The 26,018-nt window shown below is 43.9% G+C and overlaps 2 protein-coding genes across 2 annotated transcripts in view; one reads left to right on the top strand and one right to left on the bottom strand.

Moving 5' to 3' along the window:
* Window positions 1–16,560, bottom strand: part of LOC146831047 (uncharacterized) — a 498,359-nt gene extending 481,799 nt beyond the window's left edge. Inside the window, exons 1-3 of the mRNA XM_085605279.1 lie at window positions 16,244–16,560; window positions 15,443–15,593; window positions 5,607–5,723 (exon numbers count right to left, since the gene is read on the bottom strand). Coding sequence (XP_085461405.1) covers window positions 5,607–5,723; window positions 15,443–15,593; window positions 16,244–16,392 — 417 coding nt within the window. The 5' untranslated portion in view covers window positions 16,393–16,560. The remainder of the gene's footprint in view (window positions 1–5,606; window positions 5,724–15,442; window positions 15,594–16,243) is intronic.
* TMEM67 (transmembrane protein 67) overlaps window positions 1–26,018 on the top strand; it is a 1,162,308-nt gene that overhangs the window by 482,667 nt on the left and 653,623 nt on the right. Inside the window, exon 11 of the mRNA XM_085605278.1 lies at window positions 3,345–3,410. Coding sequence (XP_085461404.1) covers window positions 3,345–3,410 — 66 coding nt within the window. The remainder of the gene's footprint in view (window positions 1–3,344; window positions 3,411–26,018) is intronic.

The raw sequence follows: 26,018 nt of genomic DNA, 5'->3' as shown, positions 1-26,018 counted from the left end.
AAGTCCGGCTCCCCCTCGGATTGCTGTCCAGCTAGATTGCTGGCAGCAGTCGCAGAGACCATTAATGCGGAGGTCAATGCTATTATTAACCTCTCCCTTGGGGAGGCTTGGGTTCCACCGGAATGGAAACAGGCCAAAATTCTTCCTCTATTGAAGAAACCGTCCCTCGACCCCTCTCTGCCCTGTAACTATCGTCCTATCTCCCTTCTCCCTAGCCTTGCCAAGGTATGTGAGAAGGCAGTGACTAGACAACTCTCCGAATTTGTGGAAAGATCTGAGGCCCTGCACCCAGCCCAGTCTGGGTTTTGGGCTTCTTATAGCACGGAGTCAGCGCTAGTTGAGATCTCGGAGGCCATTCGGGACTGTTTAGATGCTGGTGGCAGAGCAGCTTTGGTGATGCTTGATCTGTCAGCTGCATTTGATACGGTGCCGCACGCCAGACTACTTTCCCGCCTCTCCGAGATTGGGGTCTCTGGCTTAGCTTTGGCCTGGCTGAGGTCCTTTCTGGAGGGTCGTACCCAACAGGTTTGGCTGCCTCCCGCTGCCTCACCCCAGCAGGAGGTCTCTACAGGTGTCCCCCAGGGCTCGTCCCTTAGCCCCCTCCTCTTTAACATTTATGTTACACCGTTGGTCTTTTTGGCCGAGAAGTTGGGGGCTAAGGTGATAGCCTATGCTGATGACACCCAGCTTCTTTTCACCTGGAGCAAGAGGGATGATACCGTGCGGCCTGTGCAGAAGTGTTTGTCTGCGGTATTTGGTTGGCTTGCCAGGGCTCAACTCAAGTGCAATGAAGACAAATCGGAGATCCTTCTTTACGGGTACTTTCCCTCAGACTTCAGATGTAAGATTTGGCCCCCTGACTTTTCCCCTCCCTCTTCCAATGGGAGCTCCGCTAAAAACCTTGGAGTGTGGTTCGAGGACAATTTGTCTTTTTCGGTCCAGGTGAAGAAGATCTCGGGTAGTTGTTTTGGCCTTCTTAAAGTTCTCAGGAGTTTTCTCCCTCTTCTCCCTAGACCGGCTAAGGAAACGGTTGTTCGGGCCTTGGTTCTGTCACGTCTGGACTATGCCAATGCCCTCTATGTTGGCCTACCTGGCTATTCTTTCAACAAACTACAAGTGATCCAGAATGCGGCCGCTAGGCTCCTTCTTGGTATCGCTAGAAGTTGTAGTGTCCGCGCTCATCTTCAGGCCTTGCATTGGCTGCCCCTGATTGAGAGGGTTAAGTTCAAGGCTTTGGTCATCGCCCACAAAGCCCTACATAATTTGGGTCCCATCTATCTGCAGAGGCGGTTTGCCTTTTATGTTCCGACTAGAGCCCTTCGCTCATCAGCTCTTTTACTTGCGAGGGTTCCGCGCTTCTCCCGGTCTAGGATTGGGGGCAGCTCGCTTGCTGTCAAAGCTGCCGTTGCCTGGAATGCTCTTCCTTTTTCCCTGCGGAATACCCAGGACCCAGGCTGTTTTAAGCGTCTCCTTAAAACCTATTTGTTTCCATAAGTCTCCTCTTGCTCTTTACTTTGGCTCTCCCCCCCTTGGCTTCGCGCTGGGACACTCCTCGGAGTAGCTATTGCGCGCTATAAAAATATTTAACATAACATAACATAACTTCTGGTCTGTAAGTTTTTTGTTTCGTGTTCTTGCTTGACTTTGCTTAGTTGTCTTGTCCTCTCTTATGTTACCCCTCCCCTCTTACCCTTACAAATGTTTTTTTGTTATATTTTGTGTGCTCCTAGGTTATATCTCCCCTATTTTATTTAACTGTATTTAATCCTTTAATCCTAAAATGTTTGCCTTTCTCTTGTTCTTTGATGGTGAAATTTCCTTGTACTTGATTGTATTTGCCTGTAATTACTGTACCACTGTATTGCCTTTCCCCTGCATCTGTAAAGCGCTTTGATACCTTCGGGTTTAGCCAGCGCTATACAAAACCTTTTAAATAAAAAACAAACAAAAAATAACTCATCTTGTCAGCACACCCCGCCCCAAGCCCCCCTCCCAACCTGCCGGCCTTATCGCAGTCCACACACCTAAGCCTGCAGGGGCAGCGAAGTGCCACGTATACCATGGGGACCTGTTCCCCTTAGGTTCCCTTATCCAGACTGTTTTTTTCGGTGGACCACAGGCATCCAAGCCTCAGATTTCACCATATTTCAGTGGCAGGGTCCACGGCTTAGCAGAGGTGTTACCTGTCTGCTATGTAACTAGATAGATGATGATGATTTACTTTATAAGAACTAAGGTCTAGATGTATCAATATTGCATTTTGCGATTCCATAATAGCGAATTATACAGATTCGCTATTATGGAATCGCAAAATGCAGTGTATGTAGGTTTCTCAATAATAATTGCGATTCCTACATATTCCATATGGCTTTCCATTCATTCCTATGGGCCCAGAGACCCATAGGAATAAATGGGAATTGCATGCGCAATTTGCGAGTACTTTATAGGTACTTGCAAACTGCGCATGCAATTTGAAGGGTGCCAAATAGACACCCTGTTGCACCCCTGGAATATGCATGTCTGCATATGTGGCGCACATACATGCCCTAAGGGCATGTATGTACGCCACATGGCACCTTGAAATATGCAAAAAAGTGCATTTTTCATGGAATTCGCATATTACCACCAACTTGAAGTTGGTGGTAATTTGCAATTCCTTTAAGGCAGGTCGCAATTTTTTTTTGGCTTCCTGCATTTAATTCGAAGAGTAACAAATTGCGATTCCTTAAATGCATTCGCAAAATAGGGAATCGCAATTTTTGCCATTCCCTATTTTGCAAATGGCTTTTGGGATGATACACCCCAAAAGTCTTTATTCTGTTCGCAAACGGGAAAACGCTTGATACATCTGGCCCGTTAAAGGTTTCAGTGAAAATTCCTACGATGCATAACTAGGATGTCAAGTAAGTAACATCTCCTAATTTTTCAACATCTTTGTGTTTTTGGCACAGTGCTATTTGTGTCCGTTATCCAGGTGTCTTAGTCTTGGAATGCAGGTGTTGGTACCTTAGTGACAGGTTTCTTTTTATGTATCTGGGACATCTAGTGCAATACGCATTTTTGAGCTCCCCACTTTCAAGCCTCCTATTTTTGAACCATCTCAAATAATTAGCCATTTCTCAGGAGTCTAATCTCGACTGGAGAATGCGTTTTTTTTAAATTTCTCTCTTTTGTGAGCTTTTAAGAGACATGCTGTAATCAGATTAAAACAGCAGAATGTTTGACTTTTGTTCCGTCAAGCAAAGCCAAGTATGAATCATACTTTGTTTGGATTAGACTGTATTGCCTTGAAAGAAGGTATTACCAGTCTTGTTATCTTAACATCTTGAACTTTTTTCTTACAGCTCTGCCCAGACACGGATGCCAGATTGAGGGCTGCATACAATTTTGGAACAACTTACAAACAAAGCGTAAGATTAAATTATAGCAGACTCTTACTTGAGTCAATGGTACTACTAATGCATACTTTTGGGGAAAAACCTATACTGCTTGTGGCCATTTGTAATTTGGGAGTAGACCATATACCCACCAAGACTGAACTTTTTAAATCATCAGTAGTCAAATTCACTTTGACTTTTTTTGACTGTTTATGAAAGTGCTTCATAACACTCATGAAACAGATTACAAAAGTTGACAGATGGTAATCAGAACAAGCACTGGCAAATACATTAAGGGCTTGATTTAGAGTTCGGTGGATGGGTTACACAGTCACAAATGTGACAGATGTCCCGTCCCCCGTATGACAAGTGCCATTGGAAGAGATGTCATGACACTAACGTTGCCCAAAAGGGGGGCAGTTGATCTTTTAAAGGGGCGGGATCTTTATCATGACATTAGTCCTTATTCAACTTAAAAATTCGAAGAAATATATATTTCTAGAGAACCTGAATGCGCTGAAGTGCCTGCATATATCTTCAGTACACATGCAAACAAAAGGAGGATACCTCTGCTCCAAGAGAGGTGTAATCACTGGACGTCTTTTTGACTATATGGTATGCCATAGGTTTATTTCCAATTCGTATTTGAATTTTAATATGATTATTTCCCATTCTTATTGCTTTCAAGCTCAATTTATTGGTATTCATAAATTAATGAGTAATAGTTTTCCACCAAGAAGAGACCAATAATCCTTCCCCGTGGGTATCATCTCACCTCTTATCTCCACTATATTGTTTTTTATTTGTAGACTGGAACCGTTAACAAGTTAAGGGCATACTAAATTGTAAAGGTAAATGACGTCATAATGAATTGTGAATTATAGATGTAGACAACCTGCTCAGCCATTTTGACAGAACCCTTTTAGGCAGCTACAGGGTACATAGTTTACTGTACCCCTGCAGTGGGCTTGGGGTCATTTACCACTGATGTCATGGGGCCCAACCAAAAGGCGAGCAATTCAAGGTGTCTCAGGGAGGTAGTGTGGGGTTTGAATCTCAGAACTCACCAATCACACGCGACCCAATAAGTGAATGTCGAGGCTAGTGCTTTTCCTTCTGAAAAGAGAAGTTCTTTAATCACCCAAAAATTTAGTATGGCTCCTAGAGAAAGGGTTAGCACTGCTGGGATGATCACTACGAAATTGACAGGGTCTACTACACAGAAAAACAGAAAGCTTCAAATCAAGTGCAAGCGCAGGCATACTATGGCTAAAATGAAGTAACTTTCCTGCAATCTGTGTCTGATGGCCAGTTCACATTCTTGTTTAGATAGTTCTGTCATGTGGGTTGTTGTGTTATTAAAAAGCCCAACGAAGTAGTAATATTTACTAAGTTCACAATGAATGTTCTGGGGCATTGCTGTTACCTTGCCATCTATGCTGGATTGGATTGTCCAATCAACTTATGTGTACCAGGTGTTTGAGAACGAATGTGTGTAAATCTTCCCTCTGTCTAGGGAACTTTGTTGTAGGTTTAGGTCTGGCCGGTGAGGTCCTAATTGTTTTACAATTAGTTTCTCGTCACGTTTCAATCCAATGAACAACTTTGCAAGTAGTTGCTCTACTGTATTCATGGTGTCTTACCGATATTAAAGTTACCTGTCAATAATCGGAGTACTACGTATGAGGTTTGGTGCAAATACATCATATTTCTGTATAAATGCATATCTTGTGCATTATAGCAATATATCTCCAACAGTTCCCCTTCGCACAATATGACTGATAAAAATATAGCCTTATAGCCTGCTCCCTCTTTGTGCCACACTGGTTGCGAAGGCATTCAAGCAGACATACATCTTAAGCCACAGGTGAGGGCCTATTACAAGGAAAGAGAGAGGTCATTTAACAACCGGTAACACCAGAAGCAGGTGGGCGGTAAAAGGCTATTATTCGATTCCATCCAATGATGGTAGAATGTTTCAAATTAAAAAGAGGGAAACAAAGTCAAACATTGGGAGCAGAAGGCTTACACCAGCCGTTATTATCCCTGAGCCAATTCATTGTCTTCAGTCGAGCACTCAACATTCAAATCGATCTTTTATATTGATTACACAGGTATATGCCTCAAATAAAATTGATACTGATGTGCATGCAGACGTCATCCACCATGTAGACAACATACATATCCCTTAACTACAATGTAAAAAAAATATAACATCAGTTTCCTTACCTTAAACGCTGAGGTTGTTGACTGTGTTGTAGAGGCACAAGCGCAGCAAAGAAGGTTGGTGCCTCTTCTTTGCCCAAAAATTAGGTAAAGTTTGTCAGCCTTAGGCTTTACCAGATGCTGAAAAGCAAAATATTACAAAATGTAGTTGTGTCAACACAAAGGCGTCATTGCGTTTCCCCTTGGCTGTTATTCTAAAGATTTCAGAAAAGCTATTAATACATTCAGCACATTTAAATAAAGAATAACGCATTTTAATTGACATGGACTATAATACCAAGAACCTGTGTCAATGCATCAAAAAACTGCATAAAAGTCATGGAGCGTAATGACATAAACATCATGCTATGACTTTGCAATCAACACAGTGCAGTTACCGTGAACATTTATTTATAAAGTGCAATACCAACAATGACTAGCCATGCATCATACTGTGAATGGGTAACATTGGTAATGCGTAATGCGGTGCGGTGCACCCTCACCCATGCCTGAGATTGACAAGTAAAGAATCCTAGCAGAGCTCATCAGGTCATCCTCCAACACCATTATGGGACAGCTGTCCGTTCCTAAAGCACCTTGTTTTAAGGGCCCCTCATGTTAGAGGAAAACCACCAAGTAATCATCCAAATATCTGCTTGAAAGGAGCAGGTGCAGAAACGCTTGGGTATGATTCAGGGTGACTTAGATTGTGAAAGGTTGTTAAACTATTGAAAAGGAATCCCTTGCCCAGGCCTTTGTGTTTATTGTCTGCAGGCTGCTGCTGAACAAGTCCTGGTAGAACATGCAAGCCTTTCTACGACTAATTTATAGGGCCATATGTTTTCACCATATTCTCAGGAAAAGCTTTTTTAAGTATTAATATCTGCTCTGCAGATTTAGGTATTGTGGTCTTGGATTCACGCATGAGTGTGGTTGTGAAATCTTACAGCTGTTGTCTTAATCTTCTCACATGGCGATAACTAAGATTTAAAGATATCACAGGTTATCAGGTTCAACATATTCTAGTCCAGTATTTCCTTTTGCATACCATGGTAATCCAGAACTTTAGGCCAATTGCAAAGAGCCAGGACTACAACTCCCAGAAAAACTTGGGATGCAAAGTAAAATTACAATACCGAACTATTGTGTCACAGAAACCACACAGTAATTTCACACAGGTTTACACAGAATGTCACAATTAAAATTGTCACACTGTTCCCCTATTTCATGTGTCTTGATTACCATGTCCAATGGACGAAAAGGAAGCGTGTTCAGCAAGTACTGAATATTTATGCCTGCGCCTGCCCCATTCACAGCACTTCATCTTTTTACTGAAAGTTCAGAAGTATAAATGAAGGGTAATATGAGAGGAAACATTTTTTTATTAGCCACCGTGCTGTACCAAGAGGCAATATGGAAACATGAAAAAGGATCTAGGTGCTGAAATGTAGCCTTGAACATAAGCTTTCCAGGACATGAGCTCAGCTCCCACACTGTGGGTTAGTGTCATTATTGCTGAGTACAACGGGTTCCACCACAGTGGCCTATTGGCAATGCAATTTATTTTAATAATATTACGACAAAGTGATCCTCATTTAGTGAAAATCGTGCATTTGTGGCAATCCCATGCATATCTAGCTGAAAAAACACGTTCACATTTAACGGAGCTAGGTTAATACCTTTATTTGATGCTGTTGAGGCACGCATTTCCCGGAGTACTGATAGTAGCTACCACATATCTCATGCGCTCTTCCACGAAAATAGAATTCATCTTAAATGCACAAAGATCTACTTTCTGCTCATCTAGTATGATTTTTTTTTTACACTTCATAACCTTTTCTAAATGACATAGTACCTGACTCGGGCCATATTACCAGTATGAGGAGACAATATTCTTTTCTGTTTTTTTAACTTTATTTTCAAATTTCTTAAATACAAATGGAGCATTATGCATATTTGTTCACTTTGTACATTTGTCAAACATTGTCACAATAAACAATACCAGTTGCAAAATACAATCATGATCTTATTCATCAGGCATGTAATCACCGTAAACCCAGTATAAGATTATAAAACATGAGACCCCCACGAACACTCTCCCGCCCGTACATAGCCCTCAGCCGTGGTTGCATATATTCAAGTGATTAATATCAGCAGAAATCATGGCCATCAGGCATTCGATAAAGCAATAAGCAACGAAAGGGATAAGAGTTAACCCACTCCTTCCGGAACTATGCCCTGTTCAATCCGAGAGTCTGATGTCTGCGTACATTTTTAATATACGAGCGATATGGGGGCCATATGTCTTTAGGCCAAGATGTACTAGGCATCACACTTGCATATACTTCGCTATTCACATTACAGTAGGCCAGGCTATTTAGCCAGCTCTGGACAGTGGGGGCCGAATTACACCCCCAGTGGATGGCTACTTCCCGCTTTGCAAGCAGGAGGCCTAGGGGTGCGAACTTCCTGATCTTCTTGAGGAAGTTGACTGTGTATGCCAGTAGGGCCACTTCCGGGATGGGAATCAACGGGAGATTGATCATTTGCCCTAGTGTATAATGTATACGTTCCCAGTAGTGCTGCAGATTCGGGCATGTCCAGGTAAGACGTGCAAAATCTGCAAGAGGTGTAGAGCATTTTCGATAGTTGTGCGGTTTGGATGGGTCAATTTTGTGTGCCATAACTGGGGTGAAATATTCAGCGCAGAAATATAAAATATAGGAGCTTGTGTCTACTGTTTAGTGAAATGTCTGTTGTGACTGTTTAGCACTTGGCCCATTGTTCATCTGTGATTGGTCGTCCTAAGTCCGCCTCCCAGGCGGCGCAAACTCTGTCATCATTTTTTCGGTCTCAGTGTAGCGCACGCCTTGTAAAGTTTAGAAATTGAGTGAAGGGAATATGACTGATTTATGCCAATTGATGCCTAGGCCCGAAAAACTGCAGAATCTGATAAATTCCCGAATCAGCGGGTCCACATTGTCTTGGGGGTGCCTGACATATAATATCGTGTCATCCGCATAGTGCGAAACCAGGAGGAGGCACGTGTGGAATTGTAGGCCTCTATGTAGGTGATGTACTTGGAAATGGCGTATCAATGGGTCCATGGGCAGAATAAACAATAAAGGGGAGAGGGGGCAGCCTTGGCGGGTGCCGCGGGAGAGTTGGAAGGGCCGTGAGAGTGTGCCGTTTAAGCAAAGTCTAGCTGTCGGCTTATTGTATAGCAATGCTGTTGTGGCGATAAAACCCAAGGCAATGCCCATGCGTCGCATGACAGTGAGGAAGAAGGGCCATTCTAATGAATCAAATGCTTTCTCCGTGTCAAGGAGAATAGCTGCTGCGGGTGTTTCAGGGTTAATCCTATGTATGACTGAGAAGATTGTTCTGAGGTTTAACGCGGTGGAACGATGGGGTACAAAACCAGACTGAGCTGGGGATATGATAAATTCCATTAATTGAGACAGCCGGTTCTCAATACAAATTTGTAACTGACGTCGGTGACCAATTCTGACTCCAGTATATGAACAACCAAATCCAAACATTACTGCGAATTGTTAATAACTGCTGAATAATATTTTCCCTGGGAAAAAGATGTGCAGTTTTCGTCAGCGCTACACACGTTTTGTGTATGTAAGGCTTGTAAACGACAGGCTCCTTCCATCCTGCTGAAAGCCACTCTCCCACAACTGCCCACTTCCTTCTTTTCTCTCTATGGGGGAGGGAGAGGTTTACCCTCCTGCATCCAATCCCCATATATAAGCAGCTGTCCTCTCCCGGCTGCCCAGGTCCTAACCTTGAAAGCGGTTCAAACCGCTCACCTGACGCCGTGAAGGCCTAGCTCACAGACCCCCAATGCCTGGTTGGCAGCTGGCTGGATGCACCGCTTCGCGGCGAATCCTTCCCACCCAGCCAGCTTAGATCCTCCCTAAGCAGGCTGGCCTCGGGGCGGATGGATGGCTCAGACAAGGACATTGTTTGTAGCGCTCCTCTGATCCTGCTGTGATCTTCAGCAGAAGATCTGCTGAAGATCACAGCATGATCAGAGGAGCGCTTAAGTCCAATTTGCACAAGAACATGTTCCTGTGATGCCCTAGTTGGTACAGTTTGATATTTCACATGCAGTTAGCATGCCTTATATTTTACAGAATATGCTCTTTCCACACTTTGTTTATAATTTCCCCAGTAAGAACACGGTTCAATCCACAATGCCCCAATTGGCACATGATTTATATCTGTTGTTTACTGGGCCCTGGTAGCTAAGTGAATGGGGTGGACTTGAGTTAGCCGGGATTTGCTCTCCCCTGTTCTACTGTCACTAGCGGGCAGACACCAGCCCAAGTAAAGACTCCACTCACCCACCTCAATTAAAAAAGGGAACCATTACCAGAGTTGTATTTTTTCTTCATAGCTCTTTATTATGTTTTATTGCAAGTGTATTGTACATGAACACTTACTGCATTTTCAACAGTGTAAAATTAAGCACAGAAAGTGTGTGAATATCGCGAGTCCTCACAGTAAGCTAGAGTCATGTTAGTTCGAAATGACATCAACATAACATTATCATGAAATAATAACTCAAACTGAACCCCTGTTCACCCAATATTTAGACCTCCGAGTCCTGCACATGAAGACTATTCCATAGTTGGTTCACCTTTGCAGAAAATGGTTGTTCGTATTATACGATGATTTCTGAACCCGACGTCACGTGTTAAGCTTGCATGAACTGGTGATGGAGTCTAATAAATTGGATTATAGAAAGGAAGCGCGTATGTTCTGATACAAAGGTGGTGGTGCACATTACCTAAGGCCTGTTGAATTTGATTCTTTTATGTACCTGTGCTTGCAACCAGTGTGACGTAGGAGGGCTGGAGACGTGGTCATTTTACCAAAGATGAAGCGGGCGGGCCGGGTATATATGTCTGTGGGGATATGTAGAGCACATACCTGCTAAGGGCAATGGGGAGCAGTTCAATTCCGATCCAAGATTGATGAGATCATGAGATGATCATCGATGATGATGACTCGTGTCACGGACCCATGTCTCGAGTCTCGACTACTCGTGCATGATGCAGAGGAAGGGTGGCCGATTTGCCCAGCAACGGCAGAATGACCAATCACTGCATGGCTTAACAATAAGCCATTACACTGAATGGTCATTGCTACGTTGGTGCCAAGTCAGGCCTGCGACTGCCTCTGCTAGTGCGAGACTACTGGGCTGGCAACCGTGCTCTAGATGTCATGCAGCAGAAGCCAATGCAGACACTGCTCTCTTACAGAGAGAGCAGAGCCAGGATTGGAGTGAGTAGGCAAACTCGCCGCTCATTTTGTGACTACTGGAGTCTGTGATTTTGGCCAACCCCCAGTCACAGATGGGCATGCTGTAGAGAAGCCACTGTGCGCATGTTGGGTTCCTGGCCGGGGAAAGGCAGTCGGCCAAACCCAACATGCGCACTGCTGTCGTGCCGCTCTCATTATTTGCTGATGGTGCGTGCCGCTCGGCTCATGTTCAGTTCTGTTACGTGACGCGCGACGTGAGTGCACCAATTTAAATTATTTATACAATTTCAACTTTCAAACTTTTACATATGCACTTTATTTCAAAGTTTGAATGTTTAAATTGTATAATATTTATAAGTGGGGCAACGCCCTAACGCAGACACTGCCACTGCTCAACTCCTTTCTCTAAGGAAATATTTCGGATTTACATTCACTCAAGAGAATTCTACACTCTCCAGTGACTTTTCGACCAGCGAAAATCCACACTAATTAATGCAGCTGCACCCTAGTGCGCAATACGATTTAACCAGCATTAACAAAGTTAATCACTCCCCAACATTTGTCCCTATAGTTGCATATGGAAGTAATGGTACCGCAACCTCCACTTCTACTGATCTCTTTGTAAAACAAGAATATTATCTTTCAGCTTCTTGGAGACTAAAATCGATTTTAAGTTCAACAACTTCTAATAATATTCGGTTTATTTACAAGGAAAACACATTGAGGCTAATCTCACAATCGCAACATAGTTCTCCCTATTGATACTCACAACTCCAAACCGCTACCACTAAGACCGTAACTGTTCGTCACTCAATCTGGATTTTGGGCACAGAAAACTGGAATCAGGAATTATGTAAATATTGATGGGTACTAATTTTAAGCTCTATTCTGCATGTGAAACCATTAATTCTGATACCAGAAACTGCATGAGCGCAAGGACTCACCAAGATGTTTGAGTCTCAATATACACCCAATTATAAATCTTGCTGTGTAGAATCCTTGCAGCTCTGGCGAGGTTGACAGACCGTTTCCACCAGAGGAGAATTAGCGCTCTCCCAAATCATTTCAAAACTTCAATGACATATATAACTTGCGATCAGTCAATGATGAGAGGTTGGCAAAAGTTTGAAAACCTTTATTTATTATCAGATTAGATCATCTAAATCTCTTTATTTAAATAAGTAGGTCTACAGAATTATAAAAAAGATTTGATTAGAAGTCAACATTAGAAAAATTCAGTGTTTTGTAAAGAAACACCTTAAGCTCACCAAAGGACCTATTCTGGAAAAAACAATGAAGAGTTCCTCTGGAGAAACGCAAATAAGAAAATGAACTTCTGATAAGGAGTATTTCTGGAAACTCAACCGAGTTCCCTACAGATGCAGTAGCAACTGTAAATAAAAGTGAGATCCTTGTAGTAGCATGGATCACCAAAATCCAAATGTCATCACCTCAGGGGAATAGCTAAAGAAATCAACTCTCCATAAGAAGATTCTTAGAACAAACAGAGGTCCAGCTGGAATAATGGAAGTTGAAGTGAAGAGTGAGAAGTAATATTGGGAAATTGCTGCTAACTACCTAGGAACACTCATTAATATAGATTAATACTTTTGTAACAATGCAGTATGCGTCCTCTGTCGATATCCAATTAAAATAGTTCAAGAGACAGTATAGTCGGTCATACAATGCTGCTTCTTCTGATTCCCACAGTCTGTACCCTTGTTGCCATTAGTCAATACTATTGTTGCAGTAATTGTTACATGATGGAAGGTTCTCATGAGAACCCTCTTACCTAAGCTAAAGTATGCTGTATGAGGTTGATGCATGAACAATAGCTAGCCAGTAATATGAAAGCATCTATCAATGTTATTCGGAAACATCATTCATAGTCTCCAAGTCATCATTTAGCATACACAGTTTTAGTGAACTCTGTATTCTAACACAAGATCTAATATGGGTTGAGATGCTAGATAAACGCAGTGTTATAGTCAGCACATTTCTCTATGATGTCACTAATGCTAAGCAGTTTTGCTAAATATCTCATTCATGCAACTGTGAGCAAGAGTCGAGTGAAAAGACTTTTGGGCCTTGTTAATAGACATGTTAAGAAATGGTTGCCTGGTGCAAAAAAAAGTCTTTGAAACGCGCTTAGCTAGTGTTCTTTTCGCAGTTTATTTACTAGGGTTCTAAACATTATACATTTACTCTTTTTCCTACCAGTAATGTCCTAACATGAACATTTCTACAACATTTAAAGCATTTTAAGTGCAATTCTGGAAAGGTTTTCTAAATGTTGTGCTCATTTCTCCCAAACTCTATAGCAAACAGATTAATACTGTTGTAGAAGATCGTCGAATGCGATGGACTTTAATACGGTCAATATGATTTTTAGTGTTAGTGAGCATACTCAGCATGATGATAGTGTTCATAAAATTACAACAGAAAACAATGTCTTAAACAATATAAATTGATACAAATTTTGAGTTTAAAGGTTTTGCAGGAAAAAATTGATGTGTGTCTACAGGTTTGCTCATCAAATCAAGCTTAATGACAATGCTTTATTGCTTTGACACAATCTCAAAAGTGTATCACTCAGTATAAGGAAAGAGCTGTCCATGATGACTGAGAAGTTTAAGGAAAGGCATTATTCAACTAGTTGAATTTACAAAATGGATTTCTCCTGTTATTCAAGTTAGTAAAAAAAAGTTGTGATTATGTGCCAATCTTAGTCCCTTAAATAAATGACTCTTAGTTGACTGTTATTCCTTTCCAAATATTCAAGAAATGTTTGCTATGTCAGGTTGAAGATAACTTTTTCTCCACTTTAGACCTAGGAGTGGTATTTAATCACATATAGTTATCTCCAGATTGTCACCATTTCAATACCCTCTTTACTCTTGGTCTTACTTCTGCCACCTTAGTGATTCAGCAGTTGATGGAAAATCTTTTTAGGAGTAGCATTGTTTTAGGAAGTATTCTTTTCTGTGTGGGTACAAACATAATTTAAAATTATCCAAAGTGTTAGATAAGTTACACAAAGTAGGCATGACCTTACAGATCAGTGTAAATGTTTTAATGCAGAGGTTGAATATTTAGGTCATCAGATAGCCAGAGAAACAATTAAACCTAACGATGTTTTCATTAGACCTATTAGGGAGCTTCCCACCCCAAGTTCTAAAGATGAGTTGAGACCATCTTTGGGATTCTGTGAGTATTACTGGAGGTTTGAGAACAAGTGGAGTGGTGCACTACCCCAATAGCCTGTTTCAGTAACAACGAATGGTCGATTTTTTGTTTTTTTGAAAAACGTTTTTTTATTAGGTAATCCAACAGATATGTGCAACAAGCCTCAGCCAACGTGTTTCGTTCAGAAAGATTGAACTTCGTCAGGGCTGAAAAGAGGTGTAACATAAATAATGTAAATACACACATATAGCAACATAGGCACCAGACAAAAAATGAATAAATATAATCAACAGCACACAAATCCTAACAAGCACAATAATTCCCACATCAGACAAAACCGAAATAATGCTACACACCCCTTATGGGGTCGATGCCTAAACAAAAATAACTTACAACAAATAAATCGTGGACACAAAACAAGCACAAATGTTAAAAGCACAGTTCCTGCAAATGATGCACACTTGACGACACAGCTGTGGATAAAACTAAGGCAAAAAATGGTAATTCGCGCCTATCTCTCAAGCAGCGTAGGTCTTTAGCATTGCAAAATCAGGGACACTGATCACACAATCAAGGGTCACCGTTAAATATCTATTTCTTAAAGGGTTAAAAGGAGATCAATACTTTGTGATGCGCGTTCTATCAAACTAGAAAGGGGGATCTCCAACTTAAGTGATAACTCGCATATTCTGGACTAATGGGTGTAGCCAAAATAAGCTGCATAATTGGAGCAAATCTTGCACTTGTGAGTCTTAGCTGATATGTGAGGGAATCTATTACACATCTCAAAGGGGCGTATGTAGCGCCAATGTTGTACAAGACTAATATTCAGTGTGGCGAGTGATGATTAGTCCAGGGACCTACTGGGTGTCTTGGAATCAGTCGTCAGTGTGTACTTCGGGTTCTAATCCAGAAAAATGCCATGTATAGTGGGAGTGAAACCAGAAATGGATGTGTGCACGGGGCGTCAGTGTGCACTCAGGGACCTATGTTAGGGTGGAAGCACAAATAAAAGAAAAACTAAATAATGGTTGCTAGGTCTAAGACCGAGCGGTGTCCCGACCTTAAAAGGGGAGAACAGGAAAATGGGGCGGCTAGATATGCCGCCAGTAGCAGTGATCGTGGGCGCGGGACAGGCGGATTGGCAAGCCATGGGGTACGGCGTCTGAAAAGACTTAGTGACTACAGTGCCCGAAAGTGGTCTGGGGCGCATCGAACCTGGAGCGGTGGGGTAAGACTGTAGTAGATGAAGTAGTCACAAGATCAATAACGTAAAGAATGACAAGGGGATCCCTCCATATAAGGGCACAAATTGGGTATCCAAAAACTATATAAGGGAAAAGCAAAATCAATTAACGATCATACTGGGTAGTGCCTAAACACTCAATGATACATACCGTATGTTTGTACCGAACGGTTAAGTTGCATTCCGAAGTAAAATGGTCTTCTTGTGGGAATGGACCGTTTCCAAGTGTGGGGGAGGTCACGTGTGTGATGGCGACTCCATGGAGAGAAAATGCCTCTTTGATAAGGGCCCAAGTAATGCATCTGCCATGGGTGGAGAAAGCGTAATGTACATGAGCAAGTATGTCAGGGATGCAAAGGCAAGCCCACCTATTAAATAATAGGGTGGGGTCTATCAAGAACCAGTGCGAAAGAGGGCAGTGTGGACAGCAGAGATCAAATGTAAAAAGCGGTTGAAGGAGTTATGTGCAAGCACAAAGGTAATTAGGGACCCAACTACTGCCCCGGCAGATCTAAAGCATGCCGTAGTCAAAAAGAAGTAAGTAAAACATGCACGGGCCCATGGCTGGCTGTCAGAGACCCTTAGGGGTGTGGGCTGCCGTGTGGGAGTATACAAGCTGACAGAGGACAACAAAGGAGCAGCGCGACGGTGGATAATGTGGTATGCGAACAGCGAAAAGATTATATAAAGGTAAAGCCTAGGATCGGCAGGCGAAGAACCCAGGTACAGTGCCCCACAGGGAGAAGTAGAATGCGGTGTGGGGTCCAACCTTGGAATACAGGGAGGGAGAGCAGAACACCGTGGAGGGGAGGCACTAAAAAGCGTTACCTACTTAGGAACAGAAAAGCGAGGACAGCGGTGATGTCAGAGATAGGCGTGCAAAGAAAACCAGGCTGTGTGAATACCGGCTCCCAAGAAAGTGTTGAGCCGGAAAGGGAGGTATCCCGCTTACCTGGAGCCGTGAGCGACCTGTGCTCCTTCCTCGTACCGCCTTTGGATAATGTGAAATCCATTTGCGAGGTGGCGGGCCAGTATATATAGAACAAGTGAAGAGCGCGCACCGAACATAAAGCGGAAAGAGAGACTCAAGGGGGCGTTCATCCCCCCGGGATGGTATCGCTATCTGCTAGTTATCCTGCATGTGACGGAACATCAGGAATGTAGGAGACGGCCTGATGCGGCGAGGTGTCCGCAGTCGGCATAGTTACCAGGCAAAGTAAAGGGCATAAAAGAAACACTATCGGAAAAAGCATTGCGCATAAAAAAGCATCGGACTGCGATATGAGAGTATTGTGCCGGCTCCCAAAATTAACGTGATGTAGGCGTGTGAAAATATCCGAACCCTCCATGCTGTATGCAACAAAGTAATAAACCGGAACAGTGAACGGGGAAACGGCCTGGTGTAGCGAGGCGTCCACCGTCGGCATGGCTACCCAGCAGGGTAAAGGGCATGGAAAAAGGACTAACGGCAAAAGCCACACATACGATAATACTGCTTCTGAAAGTGATATATGGCTAATGTATCGGCACACATGATACCGTGATGTTGGCATGTGGGAAGGTCAGAACCCTTCATGTGGAATACGACAAAGTAATATGCTAATCAGAAAAGACGGGGAAAGGCGAAAGCTTGTGGCAACCATCATGCATAATAAGTAACCAATGGTAAAATAAGGTGAGGGGGAAGAAAAGCCCCCACACTGTTCAGTAAAGGAGGTCAAGTGACTAAAGGGACAAGGTTTAAAACTTGTATTCTCTGAGGGTCCAAAAGTGTCGTGCAATGAACCCGAAACAAGAGCCAGTCCTACGTGATGGAGACGGGGTAGTGTACCGGCGGCGAGTACAAATCAAAAAGGAGGTGTGTAATAAAAAGTAAGGGTGGGCGTAGTTCGCGAAGTAGCACTTCGCGAAGCTACGCAAAGTGAAGTTCGCACTACGCGAGCTACGCGTAGCACTTCGCGAACTGCGAAGTAACATGTTCGCACTGTGCAAGATGTTGTTTTCAATGATTGCACAGTGCGGACAAGCAACCGGCACTGTGCAATCATTGAAAATGACATCTTGCACAGTGCGAGCTGTAGTTTTCTGCTGCTCGAGTAGATTTTTCCTCGAGCTGCAGCTTTCTCAACGCGAACTGGTAGTTTCTCATCGCGAGCGGTCGCGAGCATACGCGACCCCTCGCAATGAGAAACCTGACCTTCTCGCGTTGTGAATCTCGCCGGGAGGTTTATTTTCCATGCTCGCGATCGCGAACAAGGAAAAAGTCTCGCCAGGATGTCATTTTGCTTGCTCGCGGTCGCCAACTTGACGTTGAGGACCGCGAGCAAGCAAAAAATGACCGCAGCACTACGCAACACTACGCTACGCGTGTTCGCACTGTGCTACGTGCAGTTCGCGTAGTGCGAAGTAGCGCGAACTTCGCAAACTACGCGAGCGTAGCGTAGTGCTTCGCCCAGGCCTATTAAAAAGGGGGAAGAAAGACATAACATAGGGTCGACAAGCGGCGGCGAGTAAGAATCAACAAGCATTGGCATAGCCAATAGATCTCGCCTTTGGAACCTTAAAAGTGTTTAGTTATCCAGCACAATATGCTTGGGACAACAACATCTACTGTTGCATTGCTAAAAACTTATAAGGTCCAGAGGCGAGACCTATTGGCTACGCCAATGCTTGTTGCTACCTAGGGCTGTCAACACACCCTTCTCTAGGAATCCGACTACTCATAGAAGAAGTTGCTTTCAGTTATTCCAAGGCACCTTTCAAGGTTTTAACAAAAAATAAATTCTACTGATTGATATTTGCATTGGGGTATAATTATCGGCCTGCCACAAAGTCACAAGGCTCCCTGCAATGCTGTATTCATGTTCCTTTTCATCTTACTTAAGTTATTTAGCTTGGAGTAGGGTGAAAATAGCGTGCAGTTTATGTTGCACACAAATGTGACTGACAGCAAACCAATAAATAATTAAAACAAGCAGTTGCAAAGCCAACAGCTCCAGCTCTAAAAGGCAGAGATATTGGCTTTCTCAATGTTTTTTCCTAAATGCCCGTGTGTACGCATCAAGACACATGCACACGCATGTCTGGCAGCCTTTGACAGACCTCATGAAGACAAACGACCACAGAGACGAATGCTCTAGTTCCTGACAGACCGCTCTATAGCCGATCTAGAACATATCAATCTGACCATGAAGGCAGCTACTACCCTTCTAAGGACCAACTCCATATGAAATTCCCAACATCAAAAGCGCAGGTTAGGAACCCAAATTCTCCCATTAAAACGGGAATTCTACTGAACGCAAGGACAAACAATATATCTACCGTAATACAGGCCCAATACGGAAGAGTACTGGTAATGACAAATTAATAAAACATCTCCTCTAGATATAAAGCATTGGCATGTTTAATCAAAAAGTGACGCAGAGTTGTTTTAGTGTAAATGTTAAGATTGTGAGGAAGGGTCTGGTGAACCCGTGCCACTCTTAAAAATAATCAATGTTGTAGATTTGGGGATTTGACGGAGATGCACCCACTGGGAGAATCCTGAACGCTTTTAAGCGTGAAGGCGGGGGGAGGGGCGGAGGCAAGGAGCAAGCAAGAGGAAAGACAGATGGCGCTGAAGGCTGGCGGTTCGCACGTGCACGCTCACATGAACGCAAGCTTGTCGCCAGCCAGCAGCACTTTGAAAACTCACCTACTAAAGTCTCTCCAAGCAGCGCATGCGTGCTGACTCAGCGAGACCTAAAAAGGAGGGGTATAATAAAAAGGAGGAAGAAAGACATAACACAGGGTCGACAAGCCGTAGTCAACGGAAATGGTCGGTGGACCAAGAGCCCAAGTGAAATGGCAGTAGAGGCAAATATCCAAAAAGGGGTCAGGGTCATCAGTTATAAGCAAAGAGAATGGTAACCCGCTTTTTATTATACCCCTCCTTTTTGATTCTTACTCGTCGCCGCTTGTCGACCCTGTGTTATGTCTTTCTTCCCCCTTTTTATTTACTCACCGCCGGTACATTACCCCGTCTCCATCATGTAGGACTGGCTCTTGTTTCGGCTTCATTGCACGACACTTTTGGACCCTCAGAGAATACAAGTATTAAACCTTGCCCCTTTAGTCACTTGACCTCCTTTACTGTACAGTGTGGGGGCTTTTCTTCCCCCTCACCTTATTTTACCATTGGTTACTTATTATGCATGATGGTTGTAACAAGCTTCCGCCTTTCCCCGTCTTTTCTGATTCGCATATTACTTTATCGTATTCCACATGAAGGGTTCTGACCTTCCCACATGCCAACATCACGGTATCATGTGTGCCGATAGATTAGCCATATATCACTTTGAGAAGCAGTATTATCGTGTGTGGCTTTTGCTGTTAGTCCTTTTTCCATGCCCTTTACCCTGCTGGGTAGCCATGCCGACGGTGGACGCCTCGCTACACCAGGCCGTTTCCCCGTTCACTGTTCCGGTTTATTACTTTGTCGCATACGGCACGGAGAGTTCTGATATTTTCACATGCCTACATCGCGTTAATTTTGGGTGCCGGCACAATACTCTCATATGGCGGTCCGATGCTTTTTGATATGCAACGCTTTTTCCGATAATCTCTCTTTCATGCCATTTACTTTGCCTGGTAACTATGCCAACTGCGGACGCCACACCGCATCAGGCCGTCTCCTACATTCCTGACGTTCCATCACACGCAGGATAACTAGCAGATAGCGATACCATCCCGGGGGATGATCGCCCCCTTGAGTCTCTCTTTCCGCTTTCTGTTCGGTGCGCGCTCTTCACTTGTTCTATATATACTGGCCCGCCTCCTCGCAAATGGATTCCACATTATCCAAAGGCGGTACGAGGAAGGAGCACAGGTCGCTCACGGCTCCAGGTAAGCGGGATGCCTCCCTTTCCGGCTCTACATTTTCTTGGGAGCCGGTATTCACACAGCCTGGTTTTCTTTGCACACCCATCTCTGACATCACCGCCGTCCTCTATTTTCTGTTCCTGAGTAGTTAACGCTTTTTAGTGCTTTCCCTCCACGGTGTTCTGCTCTCCCTCCCTGTATTCTAAGGTTGGCCCCCACACCTCATTCTACTTCTCCCTGTGGGGCACTGTACCTGGTTTCTTCGCCTGCCGATCCGTAGCTTTACCTTTATATATTCTTTTTGCATACCACTTTATCCAACGCCGCGCTGCTCCTCCGTTGTCAGCTTGTGAACTCCCACACGGCGGCCTACACCTGTTGCAGGGATTCTGCTTATGCACAGAACAATGCACAGGAAACCAGGACCTCAGTGAATTGTGGTGTACCAAAAACTCACCTCAGAACCCAGAACCCCTTATCCGACCAGCATCAGTGTCCCATTTGTTATCCGAGTTTTATCTCGGCGGTCCCAATGTATAGGCAACCCAGAACAAGCGACTTAGTGTATTCTCAGGAATTGTGGGAATCAGAAATACCTGTTCGTAATTATTCTCATATCAGTCCACAACAAGAGTACACAGAGACACGGTAAAATTTAAAGAGTTTATTTTATAAACCTAGTGTCCTAAGATGCAGTACTTTGGCTAACATAAGCAGACAAATGATTAAAATCAAAACCATCAGCATAGTTACAATACCATAGAAAATGAAAGGAGAAATCATACTAAAATGACAGTGCATTACAGCAACCTTCCTTTCGCTAGTACACTAATATTATTATTATCATTAGACTAATAGAAGGTCTCTAGGCTTGAATGGGGAACCCCATACCGTAAAGATCAGCTTAGTGGAATCACATCACAGGATCAGGTATACTCTGCTCCTGGGAAAGCTCTTCTTCCGAATGTGTCTAAAGCATGCAGCCTGTAATATTAAAAGCACTCGACTTTCAGGTATTTTTGCAGTTGCGTGAGTGTTATGGCTAAATAGTGGGCCGATCAACCTGAACCCAACAACATGCTGAAGAACCAGGCTGAATTAGGCCTGGCGGCGCAGGGTACGCCTGAAATCTTCTGAGTTCGCCTTCTAAATGTACAGAGACACAGAACACTCTGCTGGCATAGGAACTTCAATTTATTAGCTGCAGCTAGGTACAGTTGTCCTAGAAGTACATCAGTGGTAGGTTCTCAGGAGACTGCCACTTCAATCCGTGGCTCACAGTCTTTTATAGCGCTTTAATCCCCTAAAGCAACAACCCCCTCAATGTGCAATAAAAACAAACAAATCATCCACTAGCAAACATTCTTTGTACAAGATACAGGATAATAGGTAATAGAAATTCCTTCCCTAGGGTCGTGTTCTCTACCTGACCCTATAGGCCAGGTGGCATGAGCATTCCTAAGTTAAATTAATTTACAACAGGACGTGTGTGCGTGTTGCAGGTGGTGATTCGTAAAACAATTGGAGAGGCAGAGAAGGATCACCAAGGGTCAATAGATGGTTATCACTGGAATTAGTTGCTTCGAGCCGGGTCTCAGAATGTACTTTGCTCAGAGAGACAGGAAAAGGTCGTTTAACATGTTACAGTACAGAGTATGAAAGAAATGCTACGAAGGTCGTAGGTGCCTGAGTGAGGGCAACATCACAATGGTGTCAATACGCAAGATGGAGCCGTAATCAAATTTCCTCAGACCCTCCTTTTGCCATTACTCAGGCAAAAACACAGAGGCTGTTGTTAATCAGAATCGACTTCAATAGCCATGAAATCTACAAGCTGTTGTTGCAGCATTATCTTCGTGTTCTCTGCTTTCTGGAATACAGGATTTGGAACACACAGGGTGGCGCAGAGCCCGCATATAGCGGGACCACATTGTAGGCAAAGGCAGCATGAGAAGAGAATAGCCAAAGTCGCTCCGACAAAGGTAAGAATCTTCCATCCCCATGTAGACAGTAGTCCCACAAACCATCCCATCAGAGACCAATTCCCTTCATCCTGGTGAACGGACTCAGCGATCTTATGTAGTTTAGAGATGGCTTGGTATACTGTAGGGGCGTTGTCTGGAATATCAATGCAACAGCTAGATCTGATCAATTTGCATATGCCCCCACGGTCAGCAAGAATAAAATCTAATACCATCCTGTTCTGAAGCGTGACAAGGCGGTCAGCAACGAGTTCTGCAGTGAGATTACTCAAAGCTCCAGCTGTTTCATTGACAGTGGCTTCTACAACTCGAATTAGTCTCTACTGTTGGCTATTGGACCCCAGAATGGAAGAAGTCCTTTCAAGACATCCCCGACTTTTTGTCCTGACGTATCCTGGTCTGACGCCACCCTTCTATTCTGTAAATGATGCTTGGCATCTGCTATATATGTAGGGGGCAACAACCAAGCGATATAACAAGTGCCTCTCCAATTACCAGGTAGAGAAGTGTAAGCCTTATTTCCACACACGAAGTATGTATTACGTGAGGGAACCATGCAAGGCCAATCTGTCCCATTCAAGGTCACAATATGTTGGCATTTGCTTGTACCTTTATATTCTAACCCTCCTTTCCTAATACAGAATGGTGCTTGTCCAGGTACCACTAGAAAAGTTTGTCCTTTTCGAGAGGTTTTATTAGAGGGCAGGAAATACAAATCCGTAGATCTGGTTTGGCGATCAGCATATTCTGACTTCTCACTATTCGTCCCATATATCCTTTTTCTGTCCCGCCAACATAAATGGTATAGAGGTACTCCCAAGCTCCTTACGTCTCGGGTATCACCATCTCCAGAAAATACCTAACTGGCACTCAATTCCCACCATGCACTACAGGAACCATTAAATGAAAAAGGAAGGGTAATGTATGGTATTCCAGTATTCACTGAACTTGGCAGAAGACCACAAACCCAACAGTTTGTCGCAATAGTAGCCAATTGATGTTGGTGTAGCATAGAAACAAATGTGTTGTTACGGAATTCACTCCTTCTCGACTCAACATGACTGGGTAGAGGGGCATGTGTATGCATTTCAACGGTAACTTTGGGAATAGGCTGCGTAAAAATTACATGTAGTCCCCATCCTATGCAAGACAATATAATACACATTAAAATCAATATTATTAAAGCCACTACAAAACGATTATGCAATGATTTACAATGCTTCGTGCTCATTGTTTGTATTTTGTCCATTCCCTTTTGAACAGTCATTTCCATCTCTTTTTTTTGGGGGGGTAACATTTTATTATCAGTAACAAAAATAAAATAATACAAAAGAAATAGCTGGGTACATTAGGCATTGCCTACATCATATGAGTCCAGTGCGGGTCAGTTACACAGGTATAATAATATCACAAAGTGTTGTAAGTTACATAGTAAGATATAGCAAGAGAACATTTTTCAGAGTGCCGATCCCGGCCTTTGCTTCGCCTCCTTGTTGGACCCCTTGGGTTAATCGCTCAGGTCAAGGTCCGAGTCTGGTGTTGTAGGGGCAAAGATGTTACCACGGAATGAGTTCCATCTACCCCATACCCGTGCCCACTTTTGGGGACACCCTCTGCGTATGAAGACTGCTTTTGAGCTATCCATGTCCCGACACCATCGTCCCCTCTGGGGAGCCGTCGGTACCCCCCCAGTGTTGTGCAATATTACGTTTTGCCAGCATGATCCCCAAAGTTGCCCAGTCTTGTGCTGCATGATTCAGGTCAGTCGGTTCCCATATATTGAGGAGGCACCGCTTTGGTTCGGGAGGAACTGGGAAACCACTCACTCGTAATTGTGTCCATTACCTCCTCCCAAAAAAATGCTATGTGCGGGCATTCCCAGAATGTATGGTAGAATGTACCCCTTGCCCCACAGCCGCACAGACAAAGTGGTGTTGTAGCTCGACCGATTTTGTGGAGCATAGCCCTAGTGTAGTATGTCCTGTGTAGGACCTTCAGCTGTACCAGCCGTAGCCGGGACGGGATCGCCACCTCCCTCGGGGACGCTAGTGCTTCCTGCCAGTCCTGTTCATCTATGTCTCCAAGGTCTGCCCGCCATTTATCCCGCAGAGCTAGTGTGGGGTCTTTTGGTTATTAATAAGTTTGCGGTAGGTGAGGGAAATGGCTTTCTTGGTAAGGTGGTCCGTAAGAAGACGGTCCTCGAGCGGGGACGATTCAGGAAAAGCCGTGCCTCTAGGTATTGCCCTTGTGAGTGCATGCTTAATTTGTGTTCATTTCCATCTCTAAATGTTGCCCGTGACGGGAGGTTGCTTCACTCAGCTGTGATTGTCTGTAGTGCTTTTTATTTTCCTACAAGTCCCACAGGCCTAGAGCCACACCTTGGGTCACAATTCTGAGACTACGATCACGGCCCTGCAACATGTGGAAATCGGGATAAAGACAAAGTCAATGAGGCACTATTGAGGCATTTTTGTTCAGTCTGGGCCTCAAATCGTACCTCTGGGAACCAGGTACAGTTTGTTCTTGGAAAAGGAGATGTGGTTTAGTAGTGTCCAATTTCAATGCCGGTGGTATAGCTGCTTGGAGGACCTCGTCGTCGTCTTTCTCTGATCTGGCAAAGTCTAGGTGTGCATCGCTAAACAGTCCAAATCTTGGTATTCTTTCGCTTTCCGAATCGCTAATTGGGTTACGAACCCACTGATCATAAGGCAAAGGCAGGGGCACTTTCTTGCAATGTACCCCATGTACCCAGTTCTTTTTGCCGACCACCTTCACTGCAGTACGCGTCGTTAGAAATACTTGACGAGGTTCTCTCCAGCGAGGTTCCAAGTTCTTCGACCTCTGGAAGTTTTTAATGCAGACCCAATCTCCGGGCCGTATGGTATGACCAGGATCCGTTGAAGCCTGAGGCAAAGTATCTTGTACCTGTTGGTGAAGGACACATAACTTAGTGGTGAGATCATGCAAATAGTCAATTAACAATGGATGCTCTATCTCGGAGTATTTCTTTGGCCTTGGGACTCCCCAAACATTTGCAGGGCGTCCAAACACAACCTCATAAGGACTAAGCCCCATACGGGAATGGGTGGTTGTTCTGGTGGATAAGAGAGCCAAGGGCAAGGCATCAGGCCAAGCAAGACCCGTGCTGGCTTGTATTTCCGCGAGTTTAAGCTTAAGAGTGCCATTATAGCATTCCACCAAACCTGCTGACTGAGGATGGTTTGCTGCGTGGAACTTTTGTTTAATGCCAAAGCCTGTACATACTTTCTGCATGATCTGACCCACAAATTCACTTCCATTGTCACTCCAAATAATTCTGGGTAACCCAAATCTCGGCAGAAACTCCTTCAAAAGGACTTTTGCCGTGGATAGAGCAGTATTATCTTTCAGGGGATAGGCCTCTATCCATCGGGAGAAGGCACATACCACAACAAGAACATACTTCAGATTGTTACATCGTTCCATGTGAATGTAATCTATTTGCTAAACCTCAAAAGGGTACGTTGGGGGAGCAAAGTGGCCTGCTGGTCTTGGTGTTCCCTTCCCCGGGTTATGCATCAAGCATATAATACAATGCTTAACCAGATTGTCTGCACATTTAGGGATCCCCACATTCTGCCATACCGGAGCCAGAAGTTTGCATATACCTTTAGCGATAATGTGGGCTGGACCATGTGCCATGGTAACTACTGGGAGTACATAAGCATCTGGTAACAACCAGCGTTGATGTTCCGACAAGTCTGTCCAGCACCCTGTCACATCCAACCTTCCTATACTCTTTTCACGTACTCAATTCTTTCTCTGTGGCCTCTGCCTGGATCATTTTCACACTGTCCACAGTATTCTCACACATCCCTCCTTGTGCAACCCATCTAGCAGAGCCCA

The sequence above is a fragment of the Triturus cristatus genome, chromosome 5_1 (assembly GCF_964204655.1).
Source record: "Triturus cristatus chromosome 5_1, aTriCri1.1, whole genome shotgun sequence".
Lineage (NCBI taxonomy): Eukaryota > Metazoa > Chordata > Amphibia > Caudata > Salamandridae > Triturus > Triturus cristatus.
This window is presented reverse-complemented; position numbering and strand designations above follow the sequence as displayed.